This window comes from Heptranchias perlo, chromosome 12 (assembly GCF_035084215.1).
Source record: "Heptranchias perlo isolate sHepPer1 chromosome 12, sHepPer1.hap1, whole genome shotgun sequence".
NCBI lineage: Eukaryota > Metazoa > Chordata > Chondrichthyes > Hexanchiformes > Hexanchidae > Heptranchias > Heptranchias perlo.
The window spans coordinates 40407405-40425397 of NC_090336.1; the positions used below are offsets into that span (position 1 = coordinate 40407405).

General features: G+C 42.2%; 1 protein-coding gene across 2 annotated transcripts; it reads right to left on the reverse strand.

Annotated features, from left to right (window-relative positions):
* Positions 1–1800: 1800 nt before the first annotated feature.
* Positions 1801–17962, reverse strand: kbtbd4 (kelch repeat and BTB (POZ) domain containing 4). Of its 2 annotated transcripts, none has more exons than XM_067994033.1 (4): positions 17879–17962; positions 15449–16075; positions 7253–7359; positions 1801–5788 (listed from the first exon to the last, which is right to left on the reverse strand). In XM_067994033.1, exons 2-4 carry the CDS (start codon positions 16050–16052, stop codon positions 4931–4933), a joined length of 1569 nt encoding a protein of 522 aa, XP_067850134.1. In that variant the 5' UTR covers positions 16053–16075; positions 17879–17962; the 3' UTR covers positions 1801–4930. The 2 variants fall into 2 exon arrangements, with proteins under 2 accessions (XP_067850134.1, XP_067850133.1); XM_067994032.1 differs by having other exon boundaries at positions 1801–5791.
* Between the last annotated feature and the right edge of the window lie 31 nt (positions 17963–17993).

Here is a 17993-nt window from a genome sequence, read left to right on the forward strand (position 1 = left end):
GAGGGTGGACGGCCTTGGTTTAACATCTCATCCGAAAGATAGCACCTCTGACGATGCAGTACTACACTGAAGTGTGAGCCTACATTATGTGCTCAAATCCTGGAGTGGGATTGAACCCATGACCTGAGTCAGAGGTGAGTCTTATCACTGAAGATTTGTTAGTTACAGTCTTTTTTCACTTTTTCAGTACCTGCTGCTCCACACACCTGTTGCAGCTGACAGGGCAGGACAGATGGCTGGGCTCCTCTCAGACCACCACCAACTTTTAGCCATCTCCTAGAGGCATGCAACTACAATCTAGGGATTTCTCTCAATTAGGTTCCTCCCCAGTGCTGCTTCCAAAAAACAATATCTAAGATTGAAAACTGAGGAATCAAACCTCTACTGCATTGTCTTTATTTTTGGTAACTTTTAAGTAATATTCTGCAGCTTAAAACATATTTTTGGAAGTGATTGCTGATTCCCACTGGCAAGTTTTTTGAGCAAGGCTTGCCAAAGAGTAGTTGAACAAAAATGAACTGTGACTTTCATATACCTATTGTCATTATATGATGTCTTATACATCTAGAAAGCACAGATTTGCTCAAACAATAGCAAATGATTTTTCTGTCTCTACTGTGAAAATTGTTTGCATTATATAAGTTGTCTCATGTACAATAATTATTGCATCATTATTTTGGAAGTCTCAAGACACTGGTGCAGGAGCACTAACACTTTACAATACATCCTTTTAATTTGTATACATTTATTTTCGGTACAAAATCAATGTACTCTTTGTAATAAAAAAAAGTACCTATTTGAATCATACCCTGGTCAATGGAGCAAGTAGCAGCTCATTTTCTCCCTTACGCAACTACTGCTTCCAAATGGGAAGGGGATATATAGCAGCTGTTATATTTGATGATGTCTGCTCATGCTCGTTAGCACTGATGCATTATTTCACCATCTTTAATGTAGTCATGTTTTATAAATGAGTATTTCTTTTTCACTTGGTTAGGCAAATGAACTATCCACAGTAAACAACAAGGTTTTTAAGCTTCATTAATATAATACATTACTAGTTCTCATATTTCCAAGATATTTTTTTAATTAGTTATGAATATACTTCCTTTTTGTCAGTATTTCACAAATATATTTTTCCCCACTGTGGGCTCATTTAGACTCATTTAAGAAACATCCTAAACTATTTTAAATGCCTTTAAACATCATCCAGTCCTTTACTTTGATGAAAGTCAGTTTGAAACTAACAGTGGGAAAAAAAAGTTCTTTTTTTTGCTTGACAACATCTTAGCTTTTAACAAGCAAGTGATATGTAGAAGAGAATGATGTGCAGCAGAACTATACCATCAAATAATTTTTAAAAATTCGTTCATAGGATGTGGGCGTCACTGGCAAGGCCGGCATTTATTGCCCATCCCTAATAATGGATATGTTTCATTGAAGTAAAACAGAAGCATTAACGTCAAAGCTACATAACTTACATATGTTACAATTGTCCAATAGGACTCTGTCCAAGAAGTTTAGATATCTTGGATGTATATTTTAATTATAGATTTAGACTAACAAGAATACTATCTCCTTGAAAGCAATATTCAATTTAATTTGGATAGTGAGACTTTTTGCAATTAGCACTGATTTGTCATACGCAGAATACTGTAATAGGTTTTACAAGTATATCTAGAAAAATCGTGGCAACTCCCATCAAATGGCATAATTTTAAAAATGTGATTGAAATAACTGATTATTTCACAAAGTGCATAGGGAAACTGGCTTAATAAAAAAAACAAGGCACTTCCTTCATACTTCATGATTACATTGTACATTTAATCTGGGGGTTATGGTATGAAACTATTAATACACCAAATAACAAAATAGCAATCATGGTTACAACTGTTGTAAAATATTAACGAATGAACTTGCATTTATATAGCATCTTTCATGACTTTGGGAAGTCCCAAAGAGCTTTACAGCCAATGAAGTCTATTTGAAATGTTGTCATGGTTGTAATCAAGAGAAACGCGGCAGTCAATTTGCACATATCAAAGTCCCACAAACAGCAATGAGATAATGACCAGATAATCTATAGTCTGTTTTAGTGATGTTGGCTGAAGGACAAATACTGATCCGGACTACTGGGAGAACTCTTCTGCCCCTTTTTGAATAGTGCCATGGGATCTTTTATGTCCACCTGTGAATGCTGATGGGGCCTCGGTTTAGTTTTATCCAAAAGACGGAACCTTCGACAGTGCAGCACTCCCTCAGTACTGCACTGAAGTATCAGCCTAGATTATGTGCACAAGTCTCTGATCTGAACTTGAACCCATAACTTTCTCACGCAGAGGCGAGAGTGCGATCACTGAGCCAGTGCATTTACATCAAATGAGAATCAAGATGATTCTGCAACCAATTACATGTGAAGAGAAATTACATTAAGGAATCTCACAATTTTTGGCAGATGCGGCATCTCAGAGCAACTGCCAGTTATATAAATCTTTGTATTATTAGCAACAAAGGCATTTAAACTAACAATCATACAGACTTATTACCATGTTGAAGCAACACCATTTTTTGAACATTTATCAAAGCATTTATTTCAGCAACATTTAGAGTTGCAAGTTATCTGAATGGTATTCTTGTAGCTACAATTTATTTACTGATATGATTCCAATGAAAAGTCTGCTCATTGTATCCAGAATTTTGAAAAGTCTTAAACCAAAGTCAAGAGTATGACAAGGTCCATATTTGTTGGTTGAACTTGATATGCAATTAATTTGGAAGTAAAATAAATATAATTGTGTTCATTTCAACACTTTGCATTGATGCCCTGCCTCCTGTCTTTCAGATTGACAGTGGTGTGTTTTGGATCCAGATTGCTCCAATGTCACTTTGTTCTAGCTGCAGAAGCCTTTTTGTGATTAAGATTGGTGGCACTGTTGATCCATCTTTCTCTGCCCCACTTTTAAAAAATTTGTTGCTGGGATTGGGTGATGTTGGCATGGGTGCATTTTTGATCATCCCTAGTTGCCCTGACAATTGAGTGGCTTGCTAGGCCACCTAAGGGCATTAAGAAGCAATCACATTGTATAGGACTGGACAGGGGTGGCAGGTCCTCTTCCCTGAAGGACATTAGTGAACCAGTTGGGTTTTCACAACAATCCGGCAGCTTTCACAGTCATTTTTTTTGGTGCTAGTGCCCCAACTCTTGCATTGATGGTGATAAATATATTAGCAAAACATCTACTGAGATGAAGTGGTTTATTTACTTGCTCCATAAAGTGTAGCAGAGTTTGGATATCAGCTCGAGATAGGATTGAAACTTTGCCACTCCGAAAGGGTTGAGAATCATATGATGTACTACTGGTAACTTGGTTAGAAAATGTTGAGACAGCATTGAATTTGCTATTTTACTAAGGTTTTTCTTTAACATTTAACTCTTGTTACATTTGTAAAAAAAAAACTTTTATCCAAATAACCCTTTTGTGTAGAGAACAAAGCAGCTAGTGAAGGTTAAATATAATCAACAGTGTATTGCTTACTTTCCTACTAGATGGATCAAAACATGGCAGGGTAGAATTTCAACCTGACACCTGGACATAAACCTGACGTGGATTAGCCGCCCATTGTAGAAACCGCCCGATTTTCAGGTGGTAAGTTGAAAGTCTAGCTCTTATTCTTAAAAGAAACCCTAAAAGAATGGTGTCTAAATATCCCTATTTTGTGAGGGTAATATATAATAGCCACAAAGTATTCCATTACCACCACCAAAGGCTGCTAACATGCTATGTAAAAGCATTAGTCACAGAAATCCTACAATATATTACATTGAGTTGTCTACTGGACTTGAGGGGACTATTTCCTAACAATTTAAATGTTGAGCTATTGCAATTTTCATCTCTTGTAACTAGCAATGCTGATGATAATTATATTAGCAACTAATCTCCTTCCACAATTTTGTTAGCTACTTGTTGTCTCCTACATCTTGCCCTGTGCCATGAACTACTACTGGACAGGGTGGGTAGGTAGGTAACCTGCTTTTAGGTCTGTTAATACCACTAGGTGAACAAGAGTGGCACAGTCCTAAGATTTTCTCTTCCTTCTTGAGGAGTTCCTGGTAGAAATTGTAAACTTGTAGTGTGGGTCTTACGGGTGCAAACCAGCAGACAACTACTCAGTGGCACAGTATACTAATACACCAGTGTACTGTTCCAGGAGGCCACTTTCAGCAACATATTTCAACGAAATCATATTGTGGACAATTTCCCCTGTATACTATGTGCAATAAAATCGGAAACCTATTTATAAAGAATGAGTTTATTTACATATATAGGGGCACAGAGGAAACCTTCCCTGATTATGTTTAAAACAATAAGAATACATTTGTTAAAGCACATATTGCAGAAGAAATACATTATTTCTTTGTGGTTAATCTTTTTTTTTCATAAAAGGAACTGACATCATAATGTTACAATAAAAGTAACATCGCATACTTCATTGAAAAATATTTTTGAACATAACACTGTCACCCTTATGTAGAATTATGTGGTTCTTCTTTTCCTGTCCTTCCTAGTTCTGTCTCAGTCTCAAATAAAGATGGGTTGAAATAGTTGGTGAGGCATTTATTAAATTATGTTTAGGTCAATTAATGCCTTACTGTACATCAAATCAAACCAAAAGTATTGAAGTTTTATCAACTGCAGTAGTTTAAAAATAATAATTCTACTGCGGCCAATGAACTAAATACCTAAAAACTGCAGTTAAATCTTATATTGGTCTGTTATATTTGATCACTGTCGGCTTTTGGAAAAATAGATGATACAATTATGGTTTGACAGTGAATTAAATTGTGACATTAAACCATTACAAACTTTCACAATACAAAACTGTCCTGCAATTACTTTACTGCCAGTTTAATTTCAGTATTCAGTTAGAATCATGCCAAAACAAACTGCCAATTAGTCAGCAATATCTCAATTCCACTTATCACTGAGACTACAGATGTGGCTGGGTTCAATTTTAATGTATTGGCATCACCCTTTTTACACTTGTCTCTGAAAACATAGATACATCCATTGCAACTAGCAATCTTCCAGAGGGAGGGTACACGACTCCAAACCTCTGGGAAGCGCAGTCTGGTGAAGCTGTCAAGCAGTGGATTGTAACATACCAAAGAGTCCCCCTCGGCTACAATAAAAATCAGGTCCTTGTGAATAGCAGCATGCATACGGCCTGCAAAGGGGAGGAGGTACGACTTTAAGCGGCATGTTCTGGAGCGTGTGTCAAAACACTGGATGAGACGAGATGGTTTGGTAAAGAAGTCCAGGTCATTCTCCTCCCCACCCAGAAGATAGATGGTTCCATTAAGGTTAACACCGGCAGCACAAGATACTGCAGTGTCCAGCTGATTGGTTTCTATCCACACATTATCACAGACCACATAATAAATGATAGCGCTGGAGAGAGTATCCTGTAAGGTTTTCCCACCCAGTGAATAAATGGCGTCCTCACTTGGGACAGATACCAGCGTGTGCTGAAGACGATCTCTTGGCAGTGACGCGCATTGTTCCCAGTCCATTGTCTCCATGTTACACTTCCACATCCGTCGTGGGATGGGGCCACCCACAACATACAGGTCACTGCCATGCTTGCATGCAGCCGTGATCTGCTGGCGCAATCTATTCTGCCCACTGACACTGATGGCATCAACATCACAGTGCAAAGAAACTGCCAGTGAGTGTGTTCGAGTGTCTTCCTTTCCAATCAGATAAATATGAACAATCTCGCCAATTTCCTGCTTGAGACATAAAAAATTACAACACTGATAAACAAAAATGGCAGTATTTCTTCAAATGACTATTCTAAAAACAATACAGTAAGCTACACAGCTATATTATTGGGCTAACTCCAATAGCCTTTCTTCTTTAGACAGGATGATTTAAGCGCCTAGTACGGCATGTTGAATCATTTTTCTGTTTATCACTAGAAGTACCTTTTATTCTGAGGTGAGTGTAAACCAAAAATGTCTCTTACTTTTGGTTACTTTTTGTGTACAAGTAAAACCAGCAAACCCACCACATCAGTAACTGACGCAGCAAAACAACAGTGCTATCCCTTCTGCACAATGAAGTCTAATAAGGTGTCCTCCAAAACTTGAGTGAATTATCTACAATTTCTGACAATAGCAGTTTTGATTAGTTAGACAAATAAATTTTAAACCTTAAAATTTAACTGCAGAAGGGATGAATAGTGGGCAAAATTATTTGTATTTTCAAACTGTTGGAGGATTTTTTTTGTGGTCCCAATAAGGAAAATAATACAAGAATTTTGATATCTGGAGCAATCGGAGTGATGCATTTAGTAGTTCCCAACCTCTACCCTGCTCTTGTAGCCATTGTGTTGATATGACTGGACCAGTTGGGCTTCTGGTCAATGGTGATCTCTTCCCACCCCTCCAAGATAGTGGGGAATTTGGCGATGGTTGTGACATTAAAGGTCAAGGGAAGATGGCTGGGTTTTTTGTTGTTCAAGATAGTAATTTCCTGGCAATTATGTGGCCTAAATGTTACCTGCCACTTGTCTGCCCAAGCCTGGATATTATCCAGGTTCTACAGTAGATTGACATGGCTGTTCCATTATCGGAGGAGTTGTGAATGGGACTGAACACCGAGGAATCATTAGTGAACAGCCCCACTCCTGACCTTATGATAGAAGGAAGGTCACTGACGAAGCAGATGCAGATGGTTGGGCTGAGGATGCTTCCTTGAGGAACTCTTAGTGATGTCCTGAAGCCCAAAATATGATTTATCCATGAAAGAATGTTGTATTATTATCCCTATAATTTAAAAACTTTACAACACCAAGTTATAGTCCAGCAATTTTATTTTAAATTCACAAGCTTTCGGAGGCTTCCCCCTTCGTCAGGTGAACGATGTGAAGGGGGAAGCCTCCGAAAGCTTGTGAATTTAAAATAAAATTGCTGGACTATAACTTGGTGTTGTAAAATTGTTTACAATTGTCAACCCCAGTCCATCACCGGCATCTCCACATCATGCCGATAATTTAAGTCATCTGATCAGTGATTCTCATTGTGTAAACTGTAACAGTTTGGATTAGTGCATTTCCAATATGGGTACAGCCAAAATTTGCAAATAGCAATATTCTATAGGAATTGTTCTGTTTCACACTAGTAGGAAACTTTACTTTCAGAGAATGTATTAGTGGGGCATTTACACTGGCTAGTTTTGAGGTACAGTACCTTTAAACTGGATGTCAGGTTCTCAGAGTATTGTGCTCGCTCTTCCTTGTTATGGTCTATCCAAGTTTCTATAGCTTTGGCAGGCTTCTGAGAGCTGGGAACACCATCTGCAGTATCACAAAAGAAAAGGTTCTTTTTTAGTTTCCTAGCATTGTATGGCAAGAATCCAGACGGGCTGATTTCTGTCTCACTACTGCCCCGTTTATGCCTGTAAAAAGTCCCGCCAACTTAAGCTGGAGGTCTGCCTGTTTCAATTTTTCAGTGGACCTTGATTTAGGCAGCCAGCGTTCCCGCTGGAAACAGGTGAGACCTAATTAAAATATTGAAATAGGAGTCAGATGATGCAGTTAAGACCTCAACGCGATTTTCATGCAAATCAGCATTCCACCACTGCCTCCTCAACCCGCCCACAAATCATGGGCCGCACTGACCAGGAGGCGACCATTTCTAGCACTACTTAAAGGGATCATTAGCTGCAGTAAGTGAGAGCTGGTACTCATTTTTTTTTTGATTATTTTGAGAGTTTTGGGCATTAAAGCTTCCTCAACTTCAACTCTTTGCTGCTGGGTGTGCTCTTTAAATTTCTCTGATGCTGAAATAAGCTGTTCCATTGATCCATCTGATCGTTCCAGCTCTCTCCTTTAAGGTGCTGCTACAGGCTCATGATCAATGTCTGCATTGCTGGATTTCCTGCCCTCTTAAATGGCAAGCTATCTGTTTCAGTACAGCTACAACACTGGCATCTACCCGACAATATGGAAAATTGCCCAGGTATGTCCTGTCCACAAAAAGCAGGACAAATCCAATCCGGCCAATTACCGCCCCATCAGTCTACTCTCAATCATCAGCAAAGTGATGGAAGGTGTTGTCGACAGTGCTATCAAGCGGCACTTACTCACCAATAACCTGCTCACCGATGCTCAGTTTGGGTTCCGCCAGGACCACTCAGCTCCAGACCTCATTACAGCCTTGGTCCAAACATGGACAAAAGAGTTGAATTCCAGAGGTGAGGTGAGAGTGACTGCCCTTGACATCAAGGCAGCATTTGACCGTGTGTGGCACCAAGGAGCCCCAGTAAAATTGAAGTCAATGGGAATCAGGGAGAAAACTCTCCAATGGCTGGAGTCATACCTAGCGCAAAGGAAGATGGTAGTGGTTGTTGGAGGCCAATCATCTCAGCCCCAGGACATTGCCGCTGGAGTTCCTCAAGTCAGTGACCTAGGCCCAACCATCTTCAGCTGCTTCATCAATGACCTTCCCTCCATCATAAGGTCAGAAATGGGGATGTTCGCTGATGATTGCACAGTGTTCAGTTCCATTCGCAACCCCTCAAATAATGAAGCAGTCCGAGCCCGCATGAAGCATAACCTGGACAACATCCAGGCTTGGGCTGATAAGTGGCAAGTAACATTCGCGCCAGATAAGTGCCAGGCAATGACCATCTCCAACAAGAGAGAGTCTAACCACCTCCCCTTGACATTCAACGGCATTACCATCACCGAATCCCCCACCATCAACATCCTGGGGATCACCATTGACCAGAAACTTAACTGGACCAGCCATATAAATACTGTGGCTATGAGAGCAGGTCAGAGGCTGGGTATTCTGCGGCAAGTGACTCACCTCCTGACTCCCCAAAGCCTTTCCACCATCTACAAGGCACAAGTCAGGAGTGTGATGGAATACTCTCCACTTGCTTGGATGAGTGCAGCTCCAACAACACTCAAGAAGCTCGACACCATCCAAGATAAAGCAGCCCGCTCATTGGCACCCCATCCACCATCCTAAACATTCACTCCCTTCACCACCGGCGCACTGTGGCTGCAGTGTGTACCATCCACAGGATGCACTGCAGCAACTTGCCAAGCTTCTTCGACAGCACCTCCCAAACCCCGACCTCTACCACCTAGAAGGACAAGAGCAGCAGGCACATGGGAACAACACCACCTGCACGTTTCCCTCCAAGTCACACACCATCCCGACTTGGAAATATATCGCCATTCCTTCATCGTCGCTGGGTCAAAATCCTGGAACGCCCTTCCTAACGCACTGTGGGAGAAACGTCACCACATGGACTGCAGCGGTTCAAGAAGACGGCTCACCACCACCTTCTCAAGGCAATTAGGGATGGGCAATAAATGCCGGCCTCACCAGCGACGCCCACATCCCATGAACGAATATAAAAAAAGTGCAATTAACGCTAGCAGCTCACCTATTCAATGCTAACGGGGCCTAACTACGAAAATCGATTGGGCCTCGCTGACATCAGTTGCCCTGTCCACTGCTTGCCCGATTATGCTGGAGAAGAAAATATCATCCCCACTGTCTCTCATACACCGTCAGGGAAATAGGTCCATGGAAGAAAGTTACGGATCTTACCTCAATGTGAATGACTTGTGCTCTCTTCAACTGACATTTTGAACTGGTGGTTACTTCATTACACTAATGTTGATTAATCTCTTACCAATTTCTTGTATTTTCAAGGTAAGAAATTCATTTAAGTTAGTGCAATAGAATAATCACCAGTTCAAAATATCAGTTATAGGAAGCACTATTCACATTGAAATAAGTTCTATTACATTCTTTCATGGAAACCATGGTGGGTCCATTTCTCTGACAGGGTGTATGGGGGAGACGGTGTCTGGATTCTTAAAAGATAATTGCTCTCAGTTCAGTAACAATAGTTAATATAACCATTGCTATAGAGAAAAGTTGAGCTCTGGCTTATATTCAACCTTAAAATACTCTTAACGGGTATTTATTGGTTACAAAAATTTCTAAGAGAAACTCTGCTCCCTCATTAAGAATCCAAAAGGCCTTTGCTTTTCTCCTTTAAAAATGTATTAATAGGAATAGAATGTTTCTTTTCAACTCACTATATGAACTAAATTGGTTAGATTTTTCCCAGTCTAACAAGCAAAATCCTAGTTGAAACTGCCTTAATTGGTTTTGTTTACTGGGCTTCACCCTGATTTGTCTCCATATCATGCAATGGTGATTAACTACCTGGCTTTTACTATACTGTACTGTAGCTGTGCATTGACAGAGTTTAAAATCTGTCGGGTAAAATTTCCTTTTAACAAAAAAAAAATCACATTTTTCAATAATGAATGACCCACGAATAAAATTATATTCTGAGATATTCCACTTTTCAAAGCTAAGTGCTCTTGTTAGCAGACCATTAATCTTTTTCATTAAAAGAATAATTTAAAAAAAAATTCATTCATAGGATGTGGGTGTCACTGGCGAGGCCAGCATTTATTGCCCATCCCTAATTGCCCTTGAGAAGGTGGTGATGAGCTGCCTTCTTGAACCGCTGCAGTCCGTGTGGTGAAGGTTCTCCCACAGTGCTGTTAGGTAGGGAGTTCCAGGATTTTGACCCAGCGACGATGAAGGAACAGCGATATATTTCCAAGGCGGGATAGTGTGTGACTTGGAGGGGAACATGCAGGTGGTGTTGTTCCCATGTATCTGCTGCCCTTGTCCTTCTAGGTGGTAGAGGTCGGGGTTTGGGAGGTGCTGTCGAAGAAGCCTTGGCGAGTTGCTGCAGTGCATCCTGTGGATGGTACACACTGCAGCCACTGTGCGCCGAAGGTGGAAGGAGTGAATATTTAGGGTGGTGGATGGGGTGCCAATCAAGTAGGCTGCTTTGTCCTGGATGGTGTCAAGCTTCTTGAGTGTTGTTGGAGCTGCACTCATCCAGGCAAGTGCAGAGTATTCCATCACACTCCTGACTTGTGCCTTGTAGATGGTGGAAAGGCTTTGGGGAGTCAGGAGGTGAGTCACTCGCCGCAGAATACCCAGCCTCTGACCTGCTCTCTTAGCCACAGTATTTATATGGCTGGTCCAGTTAAGTTTCTGGTCAACGGTGATCCCCAGGATGTTGATGGTGGGGGATTTGGCAATGGTAATGCCATTGAATATCAAGGAGAGGTAGTTAGATTCTCTCTTGTTGGAGGTGGTCATTGCCTGGCACTTGTCTGGCGCGAATGTTACTTGCCACTTATCAGCCCAAGCCTGGATGTTGTCCAGGTTTTGCCGCATGCAGGCACAGACTGCTTCATTATCTGAGGGGTTGCGAATGGAACTGAACACTGTGCAATCATCAGCGAACATCCCCATTTCTGACCTTATGATGGAGGGAAGGTCATTGATGTAGCAGCTGAAGATGGTTGGGCACAGGACACTGTCCTGAGGATCTCCTGCAGCAATGTCCTGGGGCTGAGATGATTGGCCTCCAACAACTACTACCATCTTCCTTTGTGCTAGGTATGCAGCCACTGGAGAGTTTTACCTTGATTCCCATTGACTTCAATTTTACTAGGGCTCTTTGGTGTAACACTCTGTCAAATGCTGCCTTGATGTCAAGGGCAGTCACTCTCACCTCATCTCTGGAATTGACCTTTTTTGTCCATGTTTGGACCAAGGCTGTAATGAGGTCTGGAGCCGAGTGGTCCTGGCGGAACCCAAACTGAGCATCGGTGAGCAGGTTATTGGTGAGTAAGTGCCGCTTGATAGCACTGTCGACGACACTTTCCATCACTTTGCTGATGATTGAGTATAGGCTGATGGGGCGGTAATTGGCCAGATTGGATTTGTCCTGCTTTTTGTGGACAGGACATACCTGAGCAATTTTCCACATTGTCGGGTAGATGCCAGTGTTGTAGCTGTACTGGAACAGCTTGGCTAGAGGCACAGTTAGTTCTGGAGCACAAGCCTTCAGCAATTACAGCCAGGATGTTGTCGGGGCCCATAGCCTTTGTTGTATCCAGTGCACTCAGCCGTTTCTTGATATCACGTGGAGTGAATCGAATTGGCTGAAGACTGGCTTCTGTGATGGTGGGGATCTCGGGAGGAGGCCAAGATGGATCATCTACTCGGCACTTCTGGCTGAAGATGGTCGCAAACGCTTCAGCCTTGTCTTTTGCACTCATGTGCTGGATTCTGCCAACATTGAGGGTGGGGATGTTTACAGAGCCTCCTCCCCCAGTTAGTTGTTTAACTGTCCACCACCATTCATGACTGGATGTGGCAGGACTGCAGAGCTTTGATCTGATCCGCTGGTTGTGGAATCGTTTAGCTCTGTCTATAGCATGTTGCTTCCCCTGTTTAGCATGCATGTAGTCCTCTGTTGTAGCTTCACCAGGTTGGGACCTCATTTTTAGGTACACGTGGTGCTGGTCCCGGCATGCTCTTCTACACTCCTCATTGAAGCAGGGTGGATTCCCCCTGCTTGTTGGTAATGGTAGAGTGAGGAATATGCCGGGCCACGAGGTTACAGATTGTGCTGGAATACAAATCTGCTGCTGCTGATGGCCCACAGCGCCTCATGGATGCCCAGTTTTGAGCTGCTAGATCTGTTCTGAACCTATCCCATTTAGCACGGTGGTAGTGCCACACAACAGGTTGGATGGTGTCCTCAGTGTGAAGATAGGACTTTGTCTCCGTGAGGACTGTGCGGTAGTCACTCCAACAATACTGTCATGGACAGATGCATCTACGACAGGTAGATTGGTGAGGACGAGGTCAAGTAGGTTTTTCCCTCGTGTTGGTTTGCTCACCACCTGCCGCAGGCCCAGTCTGGCAGCTATGTCCTTCAGGACTTGGCCAGCTCGGTCAGTTGTGGTGCTACCGAGCCACTCTTGGTGATGGACATTGAAGTCCCCCACCCAGAGTACATTCTGTGCCCTTGCTACCCTCAGTGCTTCCTCCAAGTGGTGCTCAACATGGAGGAGGACTGATTCATCAGCTGAGGGAGGGCAGTAGGTGGTAATCAGCAGGAGGTTTCCTTGCCCATATTTGACCTGATGTCATGAGATTTCATGGGGTCCGGAGTCAATGTTGAGGACTCCCAGGGCCACTCCCTCCTGACTGTATATTACTGTACGCCACCTCTGGTGGGTCTGTCCTGCAGGTGGGACAGGACATACCCAGGGATGGTGATGGAAGAGTCTGGGACGTTGGCTGAAAGATATGATTCTGTGTGCATGGCTACGTCAGGCTGTTGCTTGACTAGTCTGCGGGACAGCTTTCCCAATTTTGGCACAAGTCCCCAGATGTTCGTGAGGAGGACTTTGCAGGGTCGATTGGGCTTGGTTTGCCTTTGTCGTGTCCGGTGCCTTGTGATCCGATGCCGGGTGGTCCGTCTGGTTTTATTCTTATTATGACTTTTCGTAGCGAGATTTTACAACTGAGTGGCTTGCTAGGCCATTTCAGAGAGCAATTAAGAATCAACCACATTGCTGTGGGTCTGGAGTCACATATAGGCCAGACCGGGTAAGGACAGCAGTTTTCCTTCCCTAGAGGACATTAGTGAACCTAAGTGTCGACAACTTCCTGGTCGTTCCAAACTTTGTGTCATTCTAGGTTTTGACCTCTAATGACAGGCTTTTCACTGGAGTTAGACTGGTATGGGATCAAATTCAATTGGTGCAACATGCTCTAACACTACATTTATTGGCAACGTTCCAATGTGGTTGATTCTTAACTGCCCTCTGAAATGGCCTAGCAAGCCATTCAGTTGTACAATCCCACTACAAAAAGTCATAAGAATAAAACCGGACGGATCACCCGGCATCGGACCACTGGGCACCGGATACATCAAAGGCAAACCAAGCCCAGCTAACCCTGCAAAGTCCTCCTCACTAACATCTGAGGACTTGAGCTTCCAACACTAGTTTGATTCCAGGCACCAACAAAAAACCACTGCAAACCAGAAAAATACTGTTGGAAGTAAGCCAGGTCATCTGGAGAAGTGGCCATAAGTGATATCAATTGGCAAAATGTGAGAAAAAAATTAGAAGGTGGGGGGGAGGAAGAACATTGGGTCATGGAATAAATAAACAGTGATAGTATATTTTAAACTAATTATCCATCACAATCATACCTTTATCAAAAATGTTCTCTTTGCTAGTCTCAGAGATGCTGATTGTGAGCACAATTCATATAAATTAAGTCAATTCCTTCCTAGAAAGACTTCCAAGCAAAATATTCATAGTTTTCTACATATGATGATGTTAAATTATTTAGACAATGTATAGATGCTATGATAGTACAGCAGGGAAGCATACTGATACATTCAAGGTCTTGGGGAAGGTGCAGAGTAACTATGCCAGGATGATACCAGGGATGAGGGACTTCAGTTATGTGGAGAGACTAGAGAAACTGGGATAGTTCTCTTTAGAGCAGAGAAGGGAGATTTAATAGAGGTGTTCAAAATTATCAAGGGTTTTGATGGGGTAAATAAGGAGAAACTGTTTCCACTGGCAGGGGTCTACCAGAGGACACAGATTTAAGGTAATTGGCAAAATAGCTAGAGGTGGGGGTTGATGAGGAGAATTTTTTTTTATGCAGCAAGTTGTTATGATCTGGAACTCACTGCTTGAAAGGGTGATGGAAGCAGATTCAATAGTAACTTTCAAAAGGGAATTGGATATATACTTGAAAATAAAAAAATTGCAGGGCTATGGGGAAGGGGAAGGTAGGGGAGTGAGACTAATTTGATAGCTCTTTCAAAGAGGGCATGATGTGCTGAATGGCCTTCTTCAGTGTTGCATGATTCTATGAAAAATTTAATGGAATATATAAAATGTCTTACTTTCCTTTGACGTTCATGCACTTTCCTCTTCTACTATATGAGTCTCTTCTTTCCCAAAAAAGCATAATTATTATTTTTATAGTTAATGGATTCAGGTAAGTTATAATAATCCTTTCTGTGGAGCTGATCCTCTCATACAGAGACATGGGCTATGTGTACAAAACTAGAGTTCCCATTTGAATGGGAATTTTGCAACAGGTATTTAGCAAGAGCTAAAGTCTGGAAGGACTACACCTTTGACTTTTTGCAACTGACCTTAAATTTAAAATGGACACTTTTGGGTTCTTCATTTTCTCCATGGCCAATATTGCCTAGAAGAGTGGATATAAAGTTTAACTGCTATAGGAGAAAGAGGAATAAACATTTCTTAATGTAGCAGAGGTCATACATTCTTTTAGAACGTCTACAGAGTTATCTGCGACGTCAAGGAATGTTCCTTCCAAAGGTAAAACTATCTTAGCTAAGAATTTGGATAGCACAAGGGGCCTTGTACAGTTCACTTGCAAGTAATCTCTTTCCAGAAGTTCCCTTATTGGATAGAATTAAAAATGTTTTTTCTCCCCCTCCATCAAGAAAAATCAACAAAGATAAACACGTACCTTTAATGATGTCTGTGAGCAATCTTACAGGTAGTTTCACAAAATCTTCTGTTTTGTGAAGTTGTGACAGGTGTGTTTTTGCACATTGTTTAGCCGCTGTGTACAGTTTCTGGTCACTGTGCTGATCCGCTAACCACATGACCTGTAAACAGTTCCTGATGTCAACTGTCCGAGCCAGAAACCGAGAGCACTCTTCAAAAAGTGAGGTCAACTGGTACATATCCGCCACCTCGTACGTCTCCTGGAGGTCCTCCACTCTCAATTTTACAGTCCCCCGGTAGATATAGTCCACAAGGAGCTGGAAAACGCTTGCATTCACATCTTTGAGTTCTATAACATCATTATGAGCTTCCTTTAAATTAGAGGTGAACATAGAACGAAAGAAGCAGCTCTGAGCAGAAAGCACCAGCCGGTGGAGCTGGAACTCTTTACCATCCACAGAGATGGTAACGTCTGCAAACAGCCTGTCTTCAAGGCACAGATCCATAATACTCTGAGCAACTCGTACAGAGTGTAATCTGTCCGTAAAAGTGTAGCTCATGAAGTAACTCTCCTCTGTTGCACCTGCAATGGTTGCACCTCCTGTATCGCCACTTGGCTCCATATCGCAACTAGTAAAATCAGAACCTATGGGAACAATTTCATTTTAAAAGCATATGTCACTTACAATTTTCTTTGTGTTTTTTTAATTATATATTGAGAAACATCACTATGTTACTAGATCAGTAGAAATATAAAGTTAGTAATCCCTTTTGCTAACCTGTATCTGTCCAAAAAAAAACAAACACAAAATCATGAACATTGTATATCACACCAATAATACAAGGCTGCATAATCTTGCTTGAATATAAATGCCTTTAACTTGGATCAAATTTGAGCACAAAAATTTGAGCTAAGCATATTGGTATTAAACATAAGGAACGGTCATGTAGTGAAGAAACAGTCATAAAGTGATGGTACATATGCTGTAAATGTCAAGAGGAAAGCATGAATCGTGGTGCTGCAACACCATTAACTCTATTTAACAGGTGTATCAAATAAAATTAATATACAGTAAATCAGATGGATTCAAATCATAATTTGATTACCAGATAATTTGAGATTTTAAGATGAGGAAAGGATAATTTATGTAATAGGATGAAATTCAAGCATATCTACAGAGACTAGGTAAAAATACATCAAATTGAATGGCAGATGATATGTAATATTATGTTATGCAGAATGGTGGTAAAATAGTAATGAAAAATGAAGGATATATTGACTCCATCATGACCCCATGAAGATATTAAATAAGAACCCAATAAACTTTGCATTTCAATATGTGAGTGATGATACTAAAAGGTCAGCCTCTTCAATGTGTAGATTTGGTGTGCTATCACCATGGTACAACACAAGAATAATGCTCCTCCAGAAATGAAACATGAGTTCATTTATTTTATGCTGACTTCTAATTTGTCAAATTGAGCAGACTGTCAACCCACAAAACCTGACTACGACAAACAAGGCTTAGTATATCCTTCATATATATAAAACATTAAGAGATGAATTAATTATTATTTTTGCAGCTAAAAGTTAGTGCATTCAAAATATACATTGAGTTTTAAATTATATTATACGAGTGTAATCAGTAGCATCAGAATGTTTAAAAATTATTTTCAGTAATCGTCCGAACAATTTCAGCAAATCCTGCAAAAAGTCAATTAAAATTACTGGAAATTTACAGCATATTCTGTTCTTATTTCAGAATTTGGAGGCTTTTTTTTTGAACGTTAGATTTTGACTTCGGCTCATTTCAAACTAAAAAAGGAGGGAGGGGGATGAGGGAGATGGGGTGATGGGAGGGGGGGTGATGGGAGGGGGGGTGATGGGGGGGGGGGGGGGGAGTGATGGGGGGGGGGGGGAGTGAGGGGGGGGGGAGGGGGGTGATGGGGGGGGGGAGGGGGAGGGGGGGTGATGGGGGGGGGGAGGGGGAGGGGGGGTGATGGGGGGGGGGAGGGGGAGGGGGGGGTGATGGGGGGGGTGAGGGGGGAGGGGGGGGTGATGGGGGGGTGAGGGGGGGGGGAGGGGGGGTGATGGGGGGGGAGGGGGGATGAGGGATGGTGCGGATGAGGGATGGTGGGGTTGGGGGAGGGGGGAGGGAGGGATGGTGGGGTTGGGGGAGGGGGGGAGGGGGGGGTGATGAGAGATGGGAGAGGGGGGATGAGGGTTGGGGGAGGGGGGGTGAAAGGGATTTGAGGAAAACCCTAAACAATAACAGGGACTGAGCGCGATCTCAGGGGGAAAAAAACAACAACCCGGGGCCGAGACACACTCCGTGGATCAGAGTCAGAGGACGCGCCCCTCGCACTCCGTGCTGAATTTAAACGCCAATTAACGAGGGTCCCAACTAATATTCCTCTGTGTCAAACAGACCAAAATGTCAGTCTTTACCTTAATTCTTAAGATTCTGTCTCGAAGCGTGCGGCCGCCCTGGTCGATGCTGCGCTCAATGGGAGGGTAACAGAGAAAAGGAGGAGCGGGGGGGGAGAGTTAGGCCGGGCACGCT

What these genes read in the sequence shown, in the direction of transcription:
- kbtbd4 (XM_067994032.1), bottom strand. Translation starts at nt 16,052, where the DNA reads ATGGAGCCAAGTGGCGATACAGGAGGTGCAACCATTGCAGGTGCAACA. An exon ending in GCTCACAGACATCATTAAAG is followed by an intron (nt 7,360 to 15,448) that starts GTACGTGTTTAT and finishes GTGATACTGCAG; the next exon opens with ATGGTGTTCCCAGCTCTCAG. An exon ending in ACCTGACATCCAGTTTAAAG is followed by an intron (nt 5,792 to 7,252) that starts GTACTGTACCTC and finishes TTATGTCTCAAG; the next exon opens with CAGGAAATTGGCGAGATTGT.